Consider the following 22,155-nt stretch of genomic DNA (forward strand, 5'->3'; position numbering starts at 1 on the left):
CCTGATATTTGGATTTGGATACAGTATTAAAGGTTCACTGTATGGGAAAATATGAACAAGTTTATTCTGTGCAATACTACACAACATTGTGAGTGAAGTATTACTCTGAAAAACGAGTTCACATTTTCCCATAGAAATGAAGTAGCCTTTTATGATATATGCATTTTGTTTTTCTACCTTATGCTTAATAATAAAAAGAACACATTACAAGAAGCAAATTTATTGGATTTATGCTGTATTCCAACATAAATACACAATCGTAGATTCATCAGTACACAGGAATATTAATGCACACATAGCACCACCCAGTGACCTTTGAACTTGGTCTCGCACTCCTCATTAGTTAAAAAATTGGATCTCGTTTTGGTTCGATTAAAATTGAAATTTAGAGTCATCTTGTGAATGAATGCACATTGAAATAACTTTCCAGTTGGTCTGGAATGGATGGTTTTTGTTTTTCTGTTGATTCGTCTAAAAAAAATTATACTTATCCGCTGGTGATGGATTGGGTTTATTGTGTCAATTCTGGACCATGTACATGTGATTTGAGCAGTTGAATCAACCAAGCACGTCTCCGTTCTGTCATTGTTTGGAATCATAATGTGGGGAAAGTATGAATTCTTTTAATTCAAATTATCAAAAAGATGCTGTGGAATATACATTCATTTTGTTTTGAGTGCATTAAGGAGAATGTGATTTCAGTTAAAAATGTAGTGAAAATTAAGGGAAAATTTTTGGTGTGTATCAGGTTTTCGAGGACCTGGGGCATTTTCAGATTTGACCTGAATCTTACAGTGTATGGCAATAATAAAATGGTACTAACAGCTGCCACGCTTGGCACTCAGCAAAAGAGGTTAGTGTTAGGTCTGGATAATGTGACTGGGTGGGACATGATGCTACATATCTGCGGCATAATGCCTCAGTGCTAGACATCACTATAAAATGTCACACTGCAGACATCTTAGCGGTATGATTGAATGTTTTTAAAGATACGTTAAAAATCCAGATCACACACACACACAGATTGTATGGCTTATATTGTTAGCCTTACAATGTATTAAAATAGTTAAATGGGAAAGCAGCTGATGTTACAGTCTATTTATCCAACAGAAATAAAACTTTTTCATCATCTTGGCTCTTAGTTTCCTACCAAAACCTTCAGTTGCATTTTTTTCCCCCTCAATTTTGTGTTTTTTCTGACTTGTAAAAGATAGATATTTGATAGCCCTTGGCATCACTATACTTTCTGTGCCATTTTAATAGAGCCTAGAGAGCACTAGTCTGAACCATTCTATTTGTGAAAAGTTACGAATATTTCTCCTAAAGAACTCTTGAAATGAATTGAATTGTACTTCAAATTACTCTGTCATTCAAGTTTTTTATCATCTTTACTTTCAAATGGAAAAAAAAACGGCTTGTTTAGTTCATCCACAAATAAATCTAATAAACCAGAAGCTAAAACATGTACATTGTTTACAAAGTAGTTCTAAATAAAATATGCTATTTTCAGATATGTGTCACGCAGAATGGCAAGATGGAGGAAAAAATGAATGTATAACAGTGATCTTTTACTATAATGTCCCTCTGCTGTTCCTTCACCATAATGACCCTTGGAATATTGTGTCCCTTGAACTATAATACTGGTCTTATAAAGCCTCTCAGAAAATTGCGTTAAAACACCCCTCAGGATACTGCTAGTCCATTTCTATGAAGTCCTCAGCATACCACCTGTCCATCACTATAAAGTCTTCAGGATACTGCTGGCTCTTCACTAAAATCCTTCAAACTACTTTTGGTCCTTGCCTTTCACTGCAAGTCCATCCAGATATTTTCATACCTGATTGCTTGACAATGTCATCAAGTATTTTCACATAAAGGACTTACAGTCCTCTCTACCACCACCCTGCGAATTTATCATTGAACGTGCACTGGTGAAGAACAAAAAGTTGCCTATTCGATCAAACAACTTGCAAAAATCGGCAAAACTGAGAAAGATTCTTGTTCCTGTATTTTTAAGGTATGCCATTCTAAACTAAATTTAATGTGCAGAAACCATTACTTCTCAGCAGACTTGCCATACCATGACCTCTGACCCAGATTGGTCAAGGATCTTTAGAACAACAGTTATTCTGCAAAATCTATTTTCCATTGCATCCAATGATCTTAAATTTTTATCTTTTGACACCTAAATCAACAGCCCTCTTCCATACTTCAGTCAAGGCACAAAGTCTAGAACTAATGTTATCATGCAAAAACCATTTTTTTCTCTTTCATTTATAATGATCTTGACCTTTGGCCCCCCCTCCCCCCGATCAATAGCTTTCTTTCTTATCTCAAAAGCAGGCCACCCATAGTCGGTAACAATGACCTTCACCCATAATTGATTGGCTTCTTCCATCTGGTAATTACTGGTATTGTCTTATGATCATCTGGTAATTACTAGATATTATGTCTTTTGATCTTGTGATCAGCTGATTTTATCCCCTTTTACTTGTTAGTTTGTTTAGGAAAATTTTTAATTTGAAAAGATACTTTTTTAAAATATTTAAACTTTATGTATTTCCTCTGGAAAAATTCATGGAAATTTGGGCAAAATTCAAGTTTTTAAACAAATTCAATGAAGGATAAAACCATCTTTGAAAATGAGTTTTCAAGGCAAGCCATCAAATTCAATGATTTTTCCAAGGTTACACAAATCAAGGTAGATGGTGGAAAAATTGATTCACTGAAACAAAATTGGCAATAGATGGGCAGACATCATAGTTTGCTCTGACTTATGGTTGGTATATAAAAAAAAAGACAAAAAACCTTTTGAATTTTGTGTTAAGATAGTTCACAGTTTTTTTATGTATGCGTTGGTGGATAGGATGAAATGCCAATAAAACTTTGTATCATATCAACCACATTTCAATAATCAGTAGTCTGGATCATTCCAAAAATATTCAACATTTTGGTATGCAGTCAAAATGCCATCGTTTGACCTTGACTGAAATCATGTTACTTAAAACCACACAACTGTACCAAAAAATCAACATCTTGAGAAGTTTGCCAGCTTAGGGTATGATATATATGATGCATTCTTGAACTTAAAGGGAGACACTCCTGAAAACCTGACATCAGATGATGTTTCTACCTAGGAATATAGAGGCCTACATGACAGCCTCTATAAATGTGATTATTACTAAATCATAAATTGGCAAAAAGGTGTCTTCTGAGCACAGAATGTGTAATCTATATTTTACATGAAAAATATACATTTATTTATTCAGAATGCAGCTGGTTAAAAGTCTTGTCACAAATGGGCAAAATCCATGTGGATGATTACCAGAATACAAACACAAAACATCCTGTCAAATTATTTATACACAACATTCACTTTTCTTAAATTTTGTAGAGTACTACTGATTTGTCCTTTTTTTCATCTGAGATCTTTAACACATTAACCCCCTAGCGATGAGTTAACATGGCAGGAGGTGGTAGCCTACTGCCGAGCTTTGTAGCGTCATGATCATGCATGATATACTAAAGAGGGTGGTATTACAGAAAGGTAGACAGATGTAGCTCTACAATGATACCAAATAATCTGGAATATCTAGTTGCACTATAAAATATAGATGGAAAAACTTCATTATATGGACCCAATTTTTTCTACCCAAAATTCACCCGTGGTCGGAATCCGATTTTGTGTTCGGATTTTAGACTTTTTGGTCTCCTATCTAAGGCAGACTGGAATGAACTGCAAACAGACAGATGAACCTTTGCAAAAAGTAGGATAAGATGGGCATTTGGAATCAAGAGTGGTCTCGATACAAAATAATGGCTCCATTTAGCCCCCTTCCAAAAAATAAAAAAGAACTTTTACCCTTCTGCTCATGCACCAGCCAAATAGCCAAAACAATATTTCTAACACAACTAGGCAGTATGTTATTGAAAGATCACCTGGGATTTGGTGTTTATGGATCTGTTAAGAAATAGCTTTCAAAATGTGTTTCCTACTTGAATTTCAGCTGAAAATGACAAAAATCTTCAGGGGTTAATGTGTTAATGGGTGCATTTTGATGACATCACCAAATCTGAATATTCCTTTTGTATTTAATCACTTGTGCATTGATATTGCACATAAATTACAAATTTAGCCATTCCTTGACGATTTGTACCCAAAAAAGAATCCTTGTCAACACATTAACCTCTAGCGATGTGTTAACGTGGCAGGAGGTAGTAGCCTACTGCCGAGCTCTGTAGCATCATGGTCATGCATGATACACCAAAGTCGGTGGTATTATAGAAAGGTAGTCAGATGTAGCTCTACAATGATACCAAATAATCTGGAATATCTAGTTGCACTACAAAATACAGATGGAAAAACCTCATTATTTGGACCCAATTTTTTTTCTACCCAAAATTCACCCCTGTTAAAAATCCAATTTTATGTCTGGATTTTAGACTTTTTGGTCTAAGATCTAAGGCAGACCGGTATGAACTGCAAACAGACAGATGAACCTTTGCAAAAAAGTAGGACATTTGGAATAAAGATTGGTCTCGATACAAAAATAATGGCTCTATTTAGCATCAACAACAAAAAAAAGAACTTTTACCCTTCTGCTCATGCGCGAGCCAAATAGCCAATGAAAAATGATGTTTTTAACACAACTAGGCAGTATGTTATTGAAAGATCATCTGTGATTTGGTGTTTTCGGATCTGTTAACCTCCAGTGGTAAATGTATTAAATTTAAAAAGATCCCTCTCCTCCAACACTTTTCAGTTGTGTAGCATCCACCAGTCACATCAATAAAACTTGTTTAGCTTAACATCTGGCACAGTTTTGTTTAAACTACTGACTGGTCTGCTACCTATTTTGTCAAAATGTTAATGAATTGGTGAGAAAAGTTTTCATATTTAAGAAACTTTCTTTTTTTAATGTGTCACAGTTGCTATAAATAGAAAATTTATATCACTGGGACTAAAGAGATGATAATAAATTTTTATTGATTTTTTTAAAATGTACAAAGCAGCATAATCCATATACAGGCAAGCATAAGACATAATTAGATTGGAAAAAATGTAATGGCTGGCATGTATAAAGGGGAAATGAATAGTCAAACTTGACATGATTCAAAATAAGCTACCTCCATATCCAAATGTATTACAAAATTAGTAATTCAATAATACACCTGAAATTGTGAACATGATTACGATAAACTGACAGGACTAATCATGGCTGTTAACATCTAGTACAATGTTATTACAATATCGTAAGGAAGGCAGCATGTTCATTCATACTATCATTGTGTTTGCTTACTATTTTCCTGAAAACATCTATACCCATTTGAAACACATTCATCATAAAAAAAATCTTAAGAAAATGCATTCTGCTGTGTCATTTGATCGCTTGTAGTGAATCATTAAAAACAATTGTTCATGTGCAATAAACATGCTTCTTTTTTTAACAACAAACATAGTACAAGTGCAAATTCCACACTGAATTTTGTGTTGTAATGACTCTAAGCCTCCATTTTTATGTCCTTTCTTTTGCCCCTCTGAAGGAGCATATCTACATAGATCCATCAAAAAAAGATTTCTTTAAAGTAAACTCTCTTTCTCCAAGAATACTTACACAATCAAATTAACAGTTAGGAAATAATCTCCTGTAAATATCTAGAATTTAAAAAAAACTTTATGCATGGGCACTATCTGTCAAATTTTTGGTTTAATTTTGCTGAACAGTTTTGAAGAAGCCACTTTAAGTTTAGCTTTTTCATGTTTAGTAATGTGGCCAAATCTGATGACATAAGAATCATTTGTACCAGTTTGAAAGGCCTTCTTGCCAAGTAGCTTTTATCAAATTTGGTCAAATTCTGTTGAGCAGTTTCTCAGAAATTGTTTAAAGATTTGTTGCATTTTTAGTAACAGTGGCTATATTTGACAGAAGATTGTCAAAACTTTTAAATGTTTTCCATGCCAAGATGCTTTCTGTCAAATCCGATCTGTTCAGTGGCTTGCAAAAATAGTAGTTTAAAAAGTTCTATATTTAGTAACAGTAGCCATATTTTGTAATGAATAAGCATGATCTGTACAAAACTGAAAGATCTTGATTTTATGATGCTTTCTGCTAAATTTGGTGACATTTTTGTACTTTCTTTTTTTTGGTGGAGAATCCATTTAACAATCTACATTACATCTTACAGAGGCAAGTAAAGACTGATCAATTTTATACAAGTATTTTCTTACATATTTTATATGTAAACATACAATGAACTGCAAACTGTGAAAATTTTGATTTTTATTATGTAATGTACATTCCGATCACACTCTACACTATCAATTTTGCTATAACCTGATGTGACTGATCCTACTTTTTACCATCCAATCTGGCTATAAATTGATGTGAACAGATCCTACTCTTTACCATCCCATCTGGCTATAAATTGATCTGAACAGATCCTACTCTTTACCATCCAATCTGGCTATAATTTGATCTGAACGGATCCTACTCTTTACCATCCAGTCTGGCTATAAATTGATGTGAACAGATCCTACTCTTTACCATCCAATCTGGCTATAATTTGATGTGAACGGATCCTACTCTACCATCCAATCTGGCTATAAATTGATGTGAACGGATCCTACTCTTTACCATCCAATATGGCTATAATTTGATCTGAACGGATCCTACTCTTTACCATCCAATCTGGCTATAATTTGATCTGAACAGATCCTACTCTTTACCATCCAATCTGGCTATAATTTGATGTGAACGGATCATACTCTACACCATCCTTTCCACCTATAACTTGATGTAACAGACCTTGATAGGTTGGAGATCAGAGCATATTCTATCTGAAGTTGGCTGTCAATTATAAATGCTGTACAAGATGATGACAGTCTGACATTTAAAACAAAACAAAGATTCAATCTCATTCTAGATAGAACTAATTACCATTTGAAGCAAGCATAAGATTTTTATATATTGACTGTAAATCATAAATTATCAAGATACCCTATTTATTTCTGTTTTCTACTGTTTTAGAATATCCTGCATGAAACAGCTGCATGTGCCCAAAAGTTTAATTCATTTTTACGTCAAATGTGGTATCATTTGTAGTGATCAAAATATTTCCTGATCTATTTTTTATCCATGGTAACATGACTGGTCCCCATATCTTTTATAAGGCCTTGAGTTCTTTTCTGTAGGTAAGTGATGTGCTGCTTGGAAACGAGTCACTGATGTTACTCCACTGATTGGTGACATCCACATCAACTGTCCTTTGAAAACCCAAACATGGGGTGGCATTGACCAGTCTATCTTTATAGTAAATGCATAACTTGCAGAGGTCATTAAATTCGTTATTTACCCCTATGTTAGGTAATTATTATACATCATCTCAGTGATACAGTCTGTTACACAAGTTTTACCGATGCAGTTTAGATATGATAGCAGTCATGGAAAAATATCACCAAACAGAGGCTAAATACAGGGTTCGCACTAAGAGGCAAATCAGGAGAAACAGTAGCCTTGGAATCTTTCTCATTTTGCTTTAGCATGCCTAAAAAGTGAAGTTTGCTTGCTTTCACACAGTCTCCCTTCTATCTTTTATTTCAATGTGACTCAATAGTAGTCCAAGTAAAATATTTACTTTTATGTCAATTTTTCCTTCAGTGGAAATCTAAAACTTGATGTTTTATGCTCTGAAGTAAATTTTGGTGAATACTGATAAATACCAGAAACTGCTGCCAGATCGTTGCAAGATGTTTTTTTAAAAATTGAAAAAATTGAATTTTTGTAGTGCCATCAAAAGTGTATTTGACTCAGTGAACATATCGAGGTCCATTACTAATAAAATTAATAACTTCATCCAATATGTCATCATAGTAACATATGGAACATGGAATTTTACTATCGTAATAGCTGCCAATTAACCTGTTATCAAGGTGTTTTACACAATAATGACATTATACAACAACTGTTGTGAAGCAAAATAATACAAGTGTTATATTTTTATACAGTTTTACTAGTATTTCAGTAGTATATTAATCAGCTGTCATGAAAATATGCAAAAACAATTTTTAACTTTTTACACTCACTTCTCACAATTTTCACCAACAGTACCTGATTTTGACTAGAGAGAAAAGTCATTTCACTCAAATGTGAGAATCCAGTATGGACTCTGTAAATGAGAGCGGCAGCATGTACAAAATAGCTTACGTGAAGAAAACCAAACTTTCAACCTCTGCAAGTTGCATTCCTCAGTGAACTCTAGCTTATGAAAAATATATAAACAAACACCACCCCGTGTTGGGGGTGGCAAAATGTAGACTTTTAAATCGACAATTGGTTCTGATGTCACCAATCAGCAGAATGATGTCAGAGACTCAGACTACCAAGAATATGTCATAAAAAATAACTAAATATACAGATAATTAATCTGAAAATATCACACCATTGTTCTTTTAATAATAAAAATGAAAGAATGATGGAAGTATACTCCAGAATGGTACCTAATGTTTCTGTGATGCTTGATGACATTACACTCTGGCTTAAGCAAAACCACTTATGTGACGTATATTGAAGTATTCCGATCCCAAATTTTAATTTTCACGTCAACTTCATTTATATTGGGATAGATTAGATGAATATGCTGAATCAAAATACTGAGATTACTTGAGATGGCTTTGAGGATTTAGATAATTCAGGCACAATAAACGGGCTTAAAGTTTTGAACACTGTTTCTTTTTAACTGTCAAAAACAAATATGAATGCATGTAATCTGCATTAAACATCTTTTAAGATAAAATATTTAGGCAATCAGCTTCTATGAGCATTTTCTACCTAAATGATTGTGCATTAATTACAAAACGGCAAACTATATCAAGGGATGTAACTGCTCTGAGACTACTTATTTCCTCCTTGGATAAGACTTGAGTTACATACACCTTGGCTATCTTTTGAAGGCAAAAGGACAACACAGAAAGTGCCCTTTTATTCTAAGCTATTCTTAGTAACAGAACAATAGTTAGTATATAATGTGCCAAGCCAGACAGTAATTGTTTGAAAGACTTCCATTGGATCTACAGCCAATCAGCAAACTATTCAGCCTGACAATATTATCTAAAGAATAAAAAAATTCTCCTTGAAAATATATGTGGGTGATGTTGAAAATGTACTTTATCATAGGCAGCACAAGTCTGATGCCAAAAGTGCAAACTCTTCAGAATGTCTTATCAAATTTAGCAGGCTAGGGAGTAGTAAACTGGTTTTTCTCCCAATTCAAATTACTTGACTTCATACAGTTTTTTTAATGCATCTACAGAAGGATCTCGGCCTCTGAACCTCCTGAAGACTTCCCCTGCAGGCACACCCCCTCCAAGTGACAGGAATGTATCTTTAAAGCTGAAAGAGAAAGTAACATAAATGTATTCTGGCTTACCTATATCACAGATTAACCATGATCTGGCTTGCCTATATCAGAGATTAACCATGATCTGGGTTACCTATATCAGAGATTAACCATGATCTGGCTTACCTATATCAGAGATTAACCATGATCTACTTGCTTCCTTCAAACATAATGATCATATGGAACAAAAGAATTTAAGAATAATGCATTACTGAAAATACTATCTTAAGTAAAATGATGAAAAAACTTATACCCACAAAATAATTCACAATATGTTTGTTGCCAGTGACCATGGATATCTGGTTGTTATCTCTGATCTAAAGCAATGGATTGTTGTTTCTGACCATGGACATTAGGAAGCTGCCTCTAACCTGAGACATTCAGCTGTTGCCTCAACCCTGGCCATCAAGCTACAGCCCTTGACCTGGGACATTAGGCAGTTTGAAATGTAAAATTATATGTTCAGAACAACACAGTTACCAATCCCCTGCCCCTAAAAAAAACAAAACAATCCAGTTTATTCTGCAGACTAGCCACATATATATTTTGTCCCATTATTGTGAACTGATTTATTTTACAAAGTAACAATTTTCATGGTTTATGTGAAAATGTTTATTTTTGTGTTTGTACTTGTTTGTGCATTTTTAAATCTGTGGTTTGTAATAAGCATCAAATTCATTAGTACACTATGACAAAACGTGTCACTAAGTTCATTCTAATAATAATCATATTTCTATATCTTGGGCACTTAAATAAAACCGCAAACCATTCTGGGAAGCTGAAGTGTATCATACCTCTTTCCAAGCTGGGAGATCATCTCATCATTGTCCAGACCTACATCCTGGAAAGCCTCAAAAATATCTGCTGCCAGCATCTACAAGAACCAGTAGAAACTTAGTAAGATAAAGCAACTCACAAGTTGTCCTTACATCTTTGACACAAATCTGAATCATTTTAAGTAATGCACAATCATGCAAGTTTCCTGTGCATCTTAAGTCCATCTCATTATATGCCCACGTTGCAAGTATGATGGAAATGGGTAAAAATGTAATGGAATTGTTCAGAGAGATAAATCTGGTCATCTGAATGATGTGGCAATGTGACTGATACCTACATAAAACATTCTTGCTCATACATACTGTCATACTGGCATTTAGGATGAAGGAAACTTAACTTTACAAATGATTGTGCAAGATATCTGTGCCTGAGATAAAATATTCTACAATGCACAGTAACCAAAGTAACCAAAATAAAACCTGTGTCACCTGTAGCAAAATTTTCCTTCTCTGAGGGTTTTACAAACAGGAGAAATAATTATATGCATATTTTCTAATCATAACACAAGTGTATTTACCACTACTTAATATTTAAGTCTGTATATCAATTTTTCATTGCTATTCTATCATTAGGGCAACCTGATGTACACACTATTTATTTTGTAAAGGATCTTATCCTTGAAATAGGCATCAAGAGTCAAACTAAATCCACTGAGAGAGCACATTTTAAACATTCAATGGATTTAAAATTTCAAACCTGTAATACATTCATTTACTCCACATATTTTACATCTCATACATTTATACATGTAACATACAGAGATAACTGCAACAATGAATATAAATGGGTTCCAGAGAATAGTCTCCTCTGTACAAAGGAGATAACATAGGCTACAGAGAATTTGTCTCCCCTGTACAAAGGAGATAACATGTACTCCAGAGAATTCAGTGCCTTTCCTATATAAAGGATATAAATAAATGATACAAACAAGGGATCCAGTTAATGAAGTGTACAAAGGATATAAAAGTCACCCTAGAATTTAGTGTCTACCCAGTTAATGTGCCTGTGTATTAAAATGACAGAACTGTGAACATCTGCAAATTATCTACCAACTAATAATAAAACCTATTATTGACATAACAGTTTCTATACTGAATCCTAATTTCCTATGCTAAACTGTCTATTCATCTTCCACCATGTACAATACAAAAACAATTATCAGATTTTTGTATACAAAAACACTATTAGATACGTAAGAAAACAAAGTGTCAAGCAATAAGATGAAGGCATTTAGTACATATCTCTGACCAGGTAAATTGTACATCATAAAACAGGTTGTACATATGCAAGCAACGACTGACTTGATTCCTCTCATTTACCAAAATATACAGTAACTGATATCAAGGCAATGTTTAGTTGATGCCTAGGTAGTGCTTAACCAATGTCTAGGCAGTGCATAATTGTTGTCAAGGCAGTACTTAATTGATGCCTAGGTTATGCTTAACTAATATCTAGGCAGTGCATAACTGATGTCAGGGCAGTACTTAATTTATGCCAAGGTAGTGCTTAACTAGTGTCAATGCAGTGTAATTTATGTCAAGGCAGTACTTAATTATGCCTAGGAAGTGCTTAACTAGTGTCAAGGAAGTGTGTAATTTATGTCAAGACAGGGCTTAATTGATGCCAAGGTAGTGCCTGATTGATGCAAATGCTGTGCTTAATTGATGCCAAGGTAGTGCCTAATTGATGCAAACACAGTGCTTAATTGATGCCAAGGTAGTGCCTAATCGATGCAAATGCAGTGCTTAATTGATGCCAAGCTAGGACCTAACTGATGCAAACACAGAGCTTAATTGATGCCAAGGTAGTGCCTAATCGATGCAAATGCAGTGCTTAATTGATGCCAAGGTAGTGCCTAATATTGATGCAAATGCAGTGCTTAATTGATGCCAAGGTAGTGCCTAATTGATGCAAATGCAGTGCTTAATTGATGCCAAGGTAGTGCCTAATTGATGCAAATGCAGTGCTTAATTGATGCCAAGGTAGTGCCTAATCGATGCAAATGCAGTGCTTAATTGATGCCAAGGTAGTGCCTAATATTGATGCAAATGCAGTGCTTAATACAAGCCTGATATATATCCTTACATTCATGAAAACATGCTGTAAACCTAATAAAGCTTACAAATATACCCTAATTCAAATAATATTTCACACCTATTATTTTTTTGACATAATAAATCTGTATAATTTACCTCAAAAAATTGTATCAAAGTTTTGGTACACAGAAGTTTGTTTCATTACTAAAAAAGTTACATTTTGCAATCAACTGAAATAAAAAGTCTGGAAGACTGATAATCTTTGAGAATTAAAGGTAAACTAAATTTTCATCTGTGCCTTGAATGAATGTACTAAGTAATTCAAAATCTATATCAAAATTATATTCAAATATACTACATTGTTTTATAGATATGATAATTTTAAACAATATAGTCTGAAATACAAAAGTCAACAAGATCGATATAGCTCTGATGTCAGTAAGTCAAATCCAGTCTATTGCCAATACACTGGTGTAGTGGTGGATATAGTAGTGATGTCAGTGAGTTAAATTCAGTGTGGTCTAATGATGTACTGTTGTCAAATCCAGTCTATTACCAATACACTGGTCTAATGATGCATGTAGTTGTGATGTCAGTAAGTCAAATCCAGTCTATGGCCAATACACTGGTCTACTAATGAACATAGTTGTGATGTCAGTAAGTCAAATCCAGTCTATTGCCAATACACTTGTCTACTAATGAACACTGTTGTGATGTATATGAGTCAAATCCAGTCTATGACCAGTATACTGGTCTACTGATGCACTGTTGTCAAATTCAGTCAATGGCCAATACACTGGTCTACTAATGGACTTAAATGAAATGTCACTGAATCAAATCTGGTCTATTGTCAATAGTCTGGTCTACTGATGGACAAAGCTGTGATGTCAATGAGTCAAATCCAGTCTATGGCCAATACACTGGTCTACTGATGCACTGTTGTCAAATCCAGTCAATGGCCAATACACTGGTCTACTAATGGACTTAAATGAGATATCACTGAGTCAAACCTGGTCTGGTCTATTGTCAATATATTGGTCTACTGATGGAAATAGTTGTGATGTCATTGAGTCCAATCCAGTCTATTGATAATATGCTAGTCTACTGATTCAGTGTTGTCAAATCCAGTCAATGGCCAATACAATGGTCTACTCACAGACATGCTTGTGATGCCACTGAGTCAAATCCAATTTATTGTCAGTACGCTGGTCTACTAATGAACACAGTTGTGATGTCAGAAAGTCAAATCCAGTCTATTGCCAATACACTGGTCTACTAATGAACACAGTTGTGATGTCACCGAGTCAAATCCAGTCTATTGCCAATATACTGGTCTACTAATGAACACAGCTGTGATGTCAGAAAGTCAAATCCAGTCTATTGCCAATATACTGGTCTACTAATGAACTCAGTTGTGATGTCACTGAGTCAAATCCAGTCTGTTGCCAATACACTTGTCTACTAATGCACTGTTGTCAAATCTAGTCTATGGCCAATGCACTGGTCCGCTGATGGACAGCTGTGATGTCACTGAGTCAAATCCAGTCTATTGTCAATACACTGGTCTACTAATGAACACAGTTGTGATGTCACTGAGTCAAATCCAGTCTGTTGCCAATACACTTGTCTACTAATGCACTGTTGTCAAATCTAGTCTATGGCCAATGCACTGGTCCACTGATGGACAGCTGTGATGTCACTGAGTCAAATCCAGTCTATTGTCAATACACTGGTCTACTAATGAACATACTTTTCACTTACTTTTTTCTGCATATCTATTTTCATAATTTGTCTCAAACGTCAGTGTAAAAGATAGTAAGCTATGCACATTAAAATAAGATTACTGTAAGATTTCTGGTCTTTTCTCACATCTAGTTCATCAGATATCGATCTTTCCAATTTAATTAAAATAATCCTAGCATCCTAGAATCCTCAGTTTGATTGATGTCCTAACAAATCGTCAAATTCCTCATAACCAAATAATCAGTATACCATAATCCCATCAAGATGAAAACTTTTGTTGGTTCCAAAATTTTCCTTCCTTATTATCATTTTTTCCCAAATGAAAACTGAATTTCAAACCAAATTTGAATTTTACACTTAAAAAGAAAACCCTTTAAAACTTCAGTCATACTTCAAATGGACTAACAGTAAAGTCATAATGTATCTTGTTCATTGAATGTTTCTTGAAACAAGGACTGTATTTCTGTGTGGAACAATTCAATTGTACATATTAATGTTACCAGACATGAGTTTTGGAAGGAGCATACATGCTCAACTAATTTTTCATTGCATATATATATAAAAAACAATTTTCTGATTTTTTTTTAGCTGCATTCTTGCAAACATGATTTCATAATTATATTCTCTCTCTCTCTTTCAAATCATGAAAGTGCTTTAGAAAAGTCTTTTTTTCATATCTGTGAAATCCTCAAAACTGAAAACCTCTTAAAACCAAAATCTACTATTACCATGCTATCAGGAAATGACTTATTCATCTGTTGCAATATATCTCCAATTATAATAAGTCAAGTTCATATTTCATGCCATATGAAGGAGCAGTATGATATGTCACATTCATACCTTGGACCATGTGAAGTAGTATATGACAAGTTCATACCTCAGACCATGTGATCGAGTAGAATGATAAGTAGAATGATAAGTCAAGTTCATACCTCAGACCATGTGAAGGAGTATATGACAAATTCATACCTCAGACCATGTGAAGGAGTAGAATGATAAGTCAAATTCATACCTCAGACCATGTAAAAGAGTACAATGATAAGTCAAGTTCATACCTCAAACCACGTAAAAAAGTACAATGATAAGTCAAGTTCATACCTCAGACCAAGTGAAGGAGTAGTAAGCTGCAGAAAGGTTATCTGATATGATCTCTGTGAAGGAACAGGGATGGTTGTCCTCCTTGTGGAGCTCTATTGGCATGTACTTCTCCCAAACTTGCTGCATCAGCTCATTCCAGTGCTCCTTACTGAAAGAAGTAGAATATAGTTAGGTGGAAGAGCTCATTTACAAACGTGAGAACTTTATCAGGTCTGTACTAAAAGTTTCCAAGGTCAAATTTCAGCACTATTTAAAGAAAAATAACCATAATCTCTGTACATATAATAAATTTGTTATTAATGGGTCTTGCTAAAATACTGTATGCATTCATCTGAAAACAAAATTTTATAGCAATGAAGATATACATCAATCATTAAACATGAAATCACATTTACATTTGAAGATCACATGTACATGTATTAGCATATGAAATCTTTTCCGATTTACTCCTTTTCCTTTATAACACCCTAAATTTGTTTTACCAATGTTTCAACTGCTATTTTGTGAGTGGTCTGCTCTTTTTCACTTCTTTCAATTACAATAAATATTTTCTCCAGTTCTTTTTGTGTCTTTTTAGTTGGGGGTTCTGCCATTGTTATCAAGCTGTTAGGTGTTAATGTTAGTGCTCAATTCTAACAGTGACTGTAACAAAAGTTTTGACCAGGCTTTGGGGACATATGAAAATTATACACATGTACATTGTATATATACCAATGAATGAAATAAAAAAGATATAATTAACTTATCCAGAAAAAGAATATCTGAGAGAAGAAATAAACGTCAAAGGCTGAATTCACAGATGACATAAAAGGATTAATTCTATAAACAGTCTAACAAATTTGATAAACATGTCCAAAAAACATTCTTAGCAAGTGTTATCAAAACATCTCAAGATGACTCAGCTAATTTCATACTCATTAATTTTGATGACAGGAGCAGTTTGACATTTACAACAGGTTGGCATTAGTGTATCTAGCAAGAAAAAGATCATGTATTCCAGCGATATCCGTCCCATCAAAGGAAGTACTTAGAACTTCCAGGGAGTCCACATAGTCACAATATATCGCGATATGGCAGAAAACGAATCATTGAAGCCCTAATTAATATGTGTGGAGTTCATTCAGAATTGTAATCATCTGAGATCTTGATGACTATTTGACAAGTTTAATTGGAGTGGTACCAAACTCAACCAATCAATTCCAATATCACCACATTAATATGGCTGGATATCACTCATTATCAAACTTGCCTGAAAGCCTGATAATAAGAAATAATAGTTCAAATCTGATCAAAACTGGATCAGAAATATGACCTCCAGGGTGTGATCCAGTTCAGCCAATTGGATACAAGATCATCTCAGTAATATGAGTGAATCTCAGGCATTAGCAAACTTGAGCCTGATCAAAATCAAATCAGAAATGTGGTCTTCTGAAAGATAACAACCTTAGCCATTCGGATGCAAGATCACTTCATTAATACGCATGGACCTCACTCACTTGCTATCAAACTTATCCAAGTTTTTGATGAATACGTCAATATGCACATTCCAAGTTTGATCAAAATTAGACAAAAAAATATGGCCTCCAGAGTGGTTACAAAAAACTGTTGATGCACAAATGACGCACAGTACTACATACAAAGCATAATGCACAATGAATGCAGGGGAACACCATAAACTCACTAGCAAGTGAGCTAAAAATTATAACTCTATGTCCCATTTGTGCATACAAATGTGTATCAGGTGACTGACATTACAGGTAAAGTTATGTAGCATATACTGAAGTTATGTAGCATATACTTATGTTATGTAGCATATATTAAAATTATGTAGCATATACTGAAGTAAAGTAGCATATACTGAAGTTATGTAGCATATATTGAAGTTATGTAGCATATACTGAAGTTATGTAGCATATACTGAAGCTATGTAGCATATACTGAAGTTATGTAGCATATACTGGGGATTATGATGCATTAATCTAACACAGGGATAACTTGGTCTGGTGGGTGAGAATGACACAAAGAATAACACAATTGATGCTAAAGTGCTGGAATCTGGGTAGCCAACTCGGATAACATTCTTTCTAAAGTACATATTTTGAGCAGGAAAAATGACAATTCTATGCACCAGAAACAAACACAAAACAAGAGGCCCAAGTAAGCTTGCAAGAGCAGCCGGCCAAGGAAATAAGGAAATGTGGGTCTCTAGGACACTTTCACTAAACACTTCTGCAATGCTGCTGATCGCATATCTTATGAAAAAAACATTAATTTCCAAAGGCATGTTTGCAATGCTCAATTGACCAATCCTGAATGATGTTTTAAGAGCAATCAGAAACAGAAAATCAAAATTCCAAGGTGCAGTATCACTGTCAATTTTCCATAAATGCACAACAAAAAACTTCAGCCATTGTCTAACCCATATTTTTACATTTGGCAAATTTATGAGCAACAATTACTGACCACATGTCAAAAGAAGCATGGATAGTTATTTTAGGATTCCACTCACACTACCACAATCATAGGAGCTGGTGGCACATTGACAGAACTCAGCTTGGTACTGTTTGGTTGGTAATTCTCCAGTTCTGCAAATTTCACACCCTCAATTAAGTGCACCCAATAATATTTATCTACTTTCTGTCTCTTCATCAATATCTGATGTCACAGTTGAATTTGTCCAATAGTAGAAGGCTGTTATGTCTGGCTGCTTTCTTACAAAGCTGGCTACATTCTGCAGAGTGGTGTTTTGTGATTATTATTTAAAGTTGTCAGGGTTTTTTTTCAGTAATGGTGGCCAGCATCATTTGTATAAACATGAAGCCCATCATGTCTGAATAATTGCTATCAAATTGTGCTAAATTCTTTTAAGAAATTTTTAAAAAGAAGACATGTAAAACATTTTTTACTTATTTTAGCAACAGTGGCCATATCTAGCACAATTTGCATAAACTTGAAAGACCTTTGTGCCAGAAAGATTTCTATCAAATTTGGTCTAATTCTGTTGAGCAGTTTTTTAAAAGGTCATTTAAAGATTGTAACTACTTATAGTACTGGGAGTTGTATCTAATGGCAAATCAGTTTGTTTGGATAAAACTGAAAGAAATTTATGCCACGATGCTTTCTGTTAAATCTGGTCAAATTCTGAAAAAATTATTTAAACATTTTCTATTTGTAGTAATGATGAGCATATTTGGAACCAACATCATTTTATAAAACTTAAATTTCTTCATGCCAAGAACGTTTTCTATCAAATTTGTTCAAATTCTGTTCAGCAGTTTTTACAAAGACATTTAATTTTTTTCTCTCCAGTTTTTGCAAAGGCTGCCATATTAGATGGCAGATGAAAATCATTTACATAAACTTAAAAGTCTTCATGCCAGGAACTGCTCATCCAAATTTGATTGAAATATACCTAGATGTTGTTGTTGTTGTGGAGTTTAATGCCATTTTTCAGCACACAATAGGCTATGCATGGCGGCCAGTATTAATGGTGGAGGAAGAACCCGGGAAAACCCCAGGAAGAACCACCGACCCACGAGAAGCTACTGGCAAGCTTTCTCACACACCCACATTGGCCGAATCCTAGACTCAAACCCACGCAGACAGAGGTGAGATGGCAGTGATCCGTAATGGAGAGCGCTTTAGACCACTCGGCCACTTGGGGCCCCGAAATATACGTAGAGTTTGTTTTTTTGTTTTTTTTGTTCAAAGAAGAACCTGAAAACAGCCATTGCTGACAGATGCCAGGCCATACCACAAATTCACATAGCTTTACAATCAGGTGAGTTAAGAGGTTAACAAAAAAAAACATGCTAGACTCCAATATATAATGTATTTTTTAAAAAACTGCTTTTAAATATTTCAAAAAGAGTTTGTTCTAAAATTTGTAAATATATTGCTGGATAGTAAAATGCAAAATATTGTGTTAATGTTTCAGGCATAATCACTCCTTTTACATGAGTGTAATTAGGGATTTCTAACTCCCATCCCACACCTGGCTGCTTATACAACCACACCCTACACCTGTCAACTTTAATGGGAGCTGTTGATTCAGACAATGACAAGACATAAACTTCATGGAGGATAAATAACTAAGAACATCCCATTTTTTTTAATCTGGAGAGAAAAATAAAAAAGAAAATACCATCTTCAAAAACAGTTAAAAGGTTTGTCTTACTTGCTATGTGCTGCCATATCATAAGCACTTAGGTATAATTCATGCATCTTATTGAAAGCTGGTAATGGTTTGGAACCTGAAAAGAAATTGATGGAGTGAACAATTTGCCTTTGTATGCATGAAATTTGGTGATTTGTGGTACCTAATATGTATCTATGTATGCATAAAACCTGGTGATTTGTGGTACCTAATATGTATCTACATATGCATAAAAATTGGTGATTTGTTGTACCTAATATGCATCTATGTATGCATGGAATTTGGTGATTTGTGGTACCTAATATGTATCAATGAATACAACAGGCTCAGACCAGCAGGCAGAAAAGCAATCAGAAGTTGTGGTACCTAATATGTATCAACATATACAACAGGCTCAGACCAGCAGGCAGAAAATGCAATCAGAAGTCGTGGTACCTAATATGTATCAATGTATACAACAGGCTCAGACTAGCAGACAGAAAAGCAATCAGAAGTTGTGGTACCTAATATGTATCAATGTATACAACAGGCTCAGACTAGCAGACAGAAAAGCAATCAGAAGTTGTGGTACCTAACATGTATCAATGTATACAATAGGCTCAGACTAGCAGGCAGAAAAGCAATCAGAAATCGTGGTACCTAATATGTATCAATGTATACAACAGGATCAGACTAGCAGATAGAAAAGCAATCAGAAGTTGTGGTACCTAATATGTATCAATGTATACAATAGGCTCAGACTAGCAGGCAGAAAAGCAATCAGAAGTTGTGGTACCTAATATGTATCAATGTAAACAACAGGCTCAGACAAGGAGAAGTTGCCTTTAATAAATTTCAGTGACTGTCACATCTTCCAATATTTTGGAGATGACCCAAAGCAAAATCTGCCCTGCAAATGGAGTCATCCCTACAACAATTTCTCAATAATCCGATATCCTGGGATCAATGCATGAGTGAATATTGGAGACAGAGGATACAGCAAATTTAGTGTTGGGTCCAAATATGTCATACACATATCTTTTTTTCAAGTCATATGCAATTTATCCCATTTGATGCTGTGCTAAAATACACAATTACCAGCTTAGTCAAGCACATAATCAAACAATGCATTAGATGGGTTGTTTTACGAGGCAAGATGACTTGAACAAACAGAATTAATTTAAGCAGATTATTGCTGACCTTAATTGTTTATTCCAAAAGCTATTGAAACACCTGCTGAAAACCAGATATGTACAAAACCGTCTGCAGAACAGAATTTAAAATATTCCAAATAAAGCAACTTTATTTCCGACTTAGAATCAACAGTGTAAACAGGTTCTGGAATTATACACATACAAATCTACTGAGTGATAAACCTGAAGCAACTGGAGCAACCTCTGCCTTATATTTCAAGCCAGAAAAAACTTTTGGATGTATATGGCAAATTGATTTCCCCATGTGGGGGGAAAACAAGTACCCAAACAGCACAAAATTCTTGTGCAACAAAGTAGTTGTTGTTGCTATGGGGTTTAATGCCATTTTTCAGCACATGATAGGCTATGCATGGCAGCCAGTATTAATGGTGGAGGAAGAACCCAGGAAAACCCTCGGAAGAACCACCAACCCACGAGAAGCTACTGGCAAGCTTTCTCACATACCCACATTGGCCGAATCATTGACTCAAATCCATGCAGACAGAGGTGAGATGACAGTGATTCATAACGGAGAGCACTTTAGACCACTCGGCCACTCCGGGCCCCCTGCAACAGAGTAGTACCAAGCCAATAATCTGCCTCTTGAACATGGATGAACAAAAAACAGGAAAATTAAATGTATTCAAGCTATGAAATATAATTATCAAGGTGGCTTTTGAGTATCTTTTTAAAAACTGAATTGATTTTTCTGTTTTTATATGCATAGTGACATATATTCCATCATATGACAAGTTTATTTGCCTCTGCCTCCCAAGTTTTAAAAAGACAAGGCCAATGACAATAATCTGGTTTAAGTTACCAGTAAAAAAAAAATTAATAAAAATTTAAACACTTTTGCAAGGATTTTGTAATAATATTGCATTAAAAATTCTTTGTAAGACTGACATCACTCGTTACAACACAGCTCCTTTTATAAGGCAGGTATGGTTCTGGATCCCATATTAATATTTTAATTGTAAAATTAATGCATAGTGTACTTCATTGTAAGTTGGTCTCACTATAAGGCACATCATTAGAACATGAATCCTTTTATAAGGCATGCATGGTCATAGTGTACTTCATTGTAAGTTGGTCTCACTATAAGGCCCATCATTATAACATGAATCCTTTTATAAGGCAGGTATGGTCATAGTTGATCCCATGTTAGTATGTTGTTATATGCATGGTATACTTGATAATCATTATAACATGAATCCTTTTATAAGGCACATATGGTCATAGTGTACTTCATTGTAAGTTAGTCCTGCTATAAAGCCCATCTTTATAACATAAATCATTTTATAAGGTAGGTATGGTCATGGTGAACTTTAGTGTAAGTTGGTCTCACTATAAGGCCCATCATTTTTCACATTTTAAAACATCATCATACATAAGTAGGAATGTGAGAAATATCTATCGTACATAAGTGCACTTGCTGACACTATACGACTGACAATGAAACTAATTTTTTCTAGTAAAATGCTTCTTCAAGGATACTTACCCAATCATAATACCTTTGGAGAACTACTATGACCTTGCAAATCCAGCCCTCCAGGTTAAAATTTTGTAGCTAAAAAGCTAAGTTATATGCCCACCTAAGTGGCAGTCAGGAAGAGTGATCTCCCCTTGGAATAGGGATTGGCACCAAATCAGAGGGTGTATGTGTATTATGATTTGGTAAGTATTCTCAAGGAAACACATTTTACTAGAAAAAATT

At 34.6% G+C, this 22,155-nt stretch overlaps 1 protein-coding gene across 1 annotated transcript in view; it reads right to left on the reverse strand.

Moving 5' to 3' along the window:
• Positions 1–4,970: 4,970 nt before the first annotated feature.
• The window catches only part of LOC149803809 (uncharacterized), an 83,195-nt gene continuing 66,010 nt past the window's right edge, over positions 4,971–22,155 (reverse strand). Inside the window, exons 15-18 of the mRNA XM_089953620.1 lie at positions 19,288–19,363; positions 15,111–15,258; positions 10,191–10,270; positions 4,971–9,389 (exon numbers count right to left, since the gene is read on the reverse strand). Of these exons, the coding sequence (XP_089809746.1) occupies positions 9,272–9,389; positions 10,191–10,270; positions 15,111–15,258; positions 19,288–19,363 (422 nt within the window). The 3' untranslated portion in view covers positions 4,971–9,271. The remainder of the gene's footprint in view (positions 9,390–10,190; positions 10,271–15,110; positions 15,259–19,287; positions 19,364–22,155) is intronic.

This window comes from Sinohyriopsis cumingii, chromosome 3, assembly GCF_028554795.1.
Source record: "Sinohyriopsis cumingii isolate HCF-2022 chromosome 3, ASM2855479v2, whole genome shotgun sequence".
NCBI lineage: Eukaryota > Metazoa > Mollusca > Bivalvia > Unionida > Unionidae > Sinohyriopsis > Sinohyriopsis cumingii.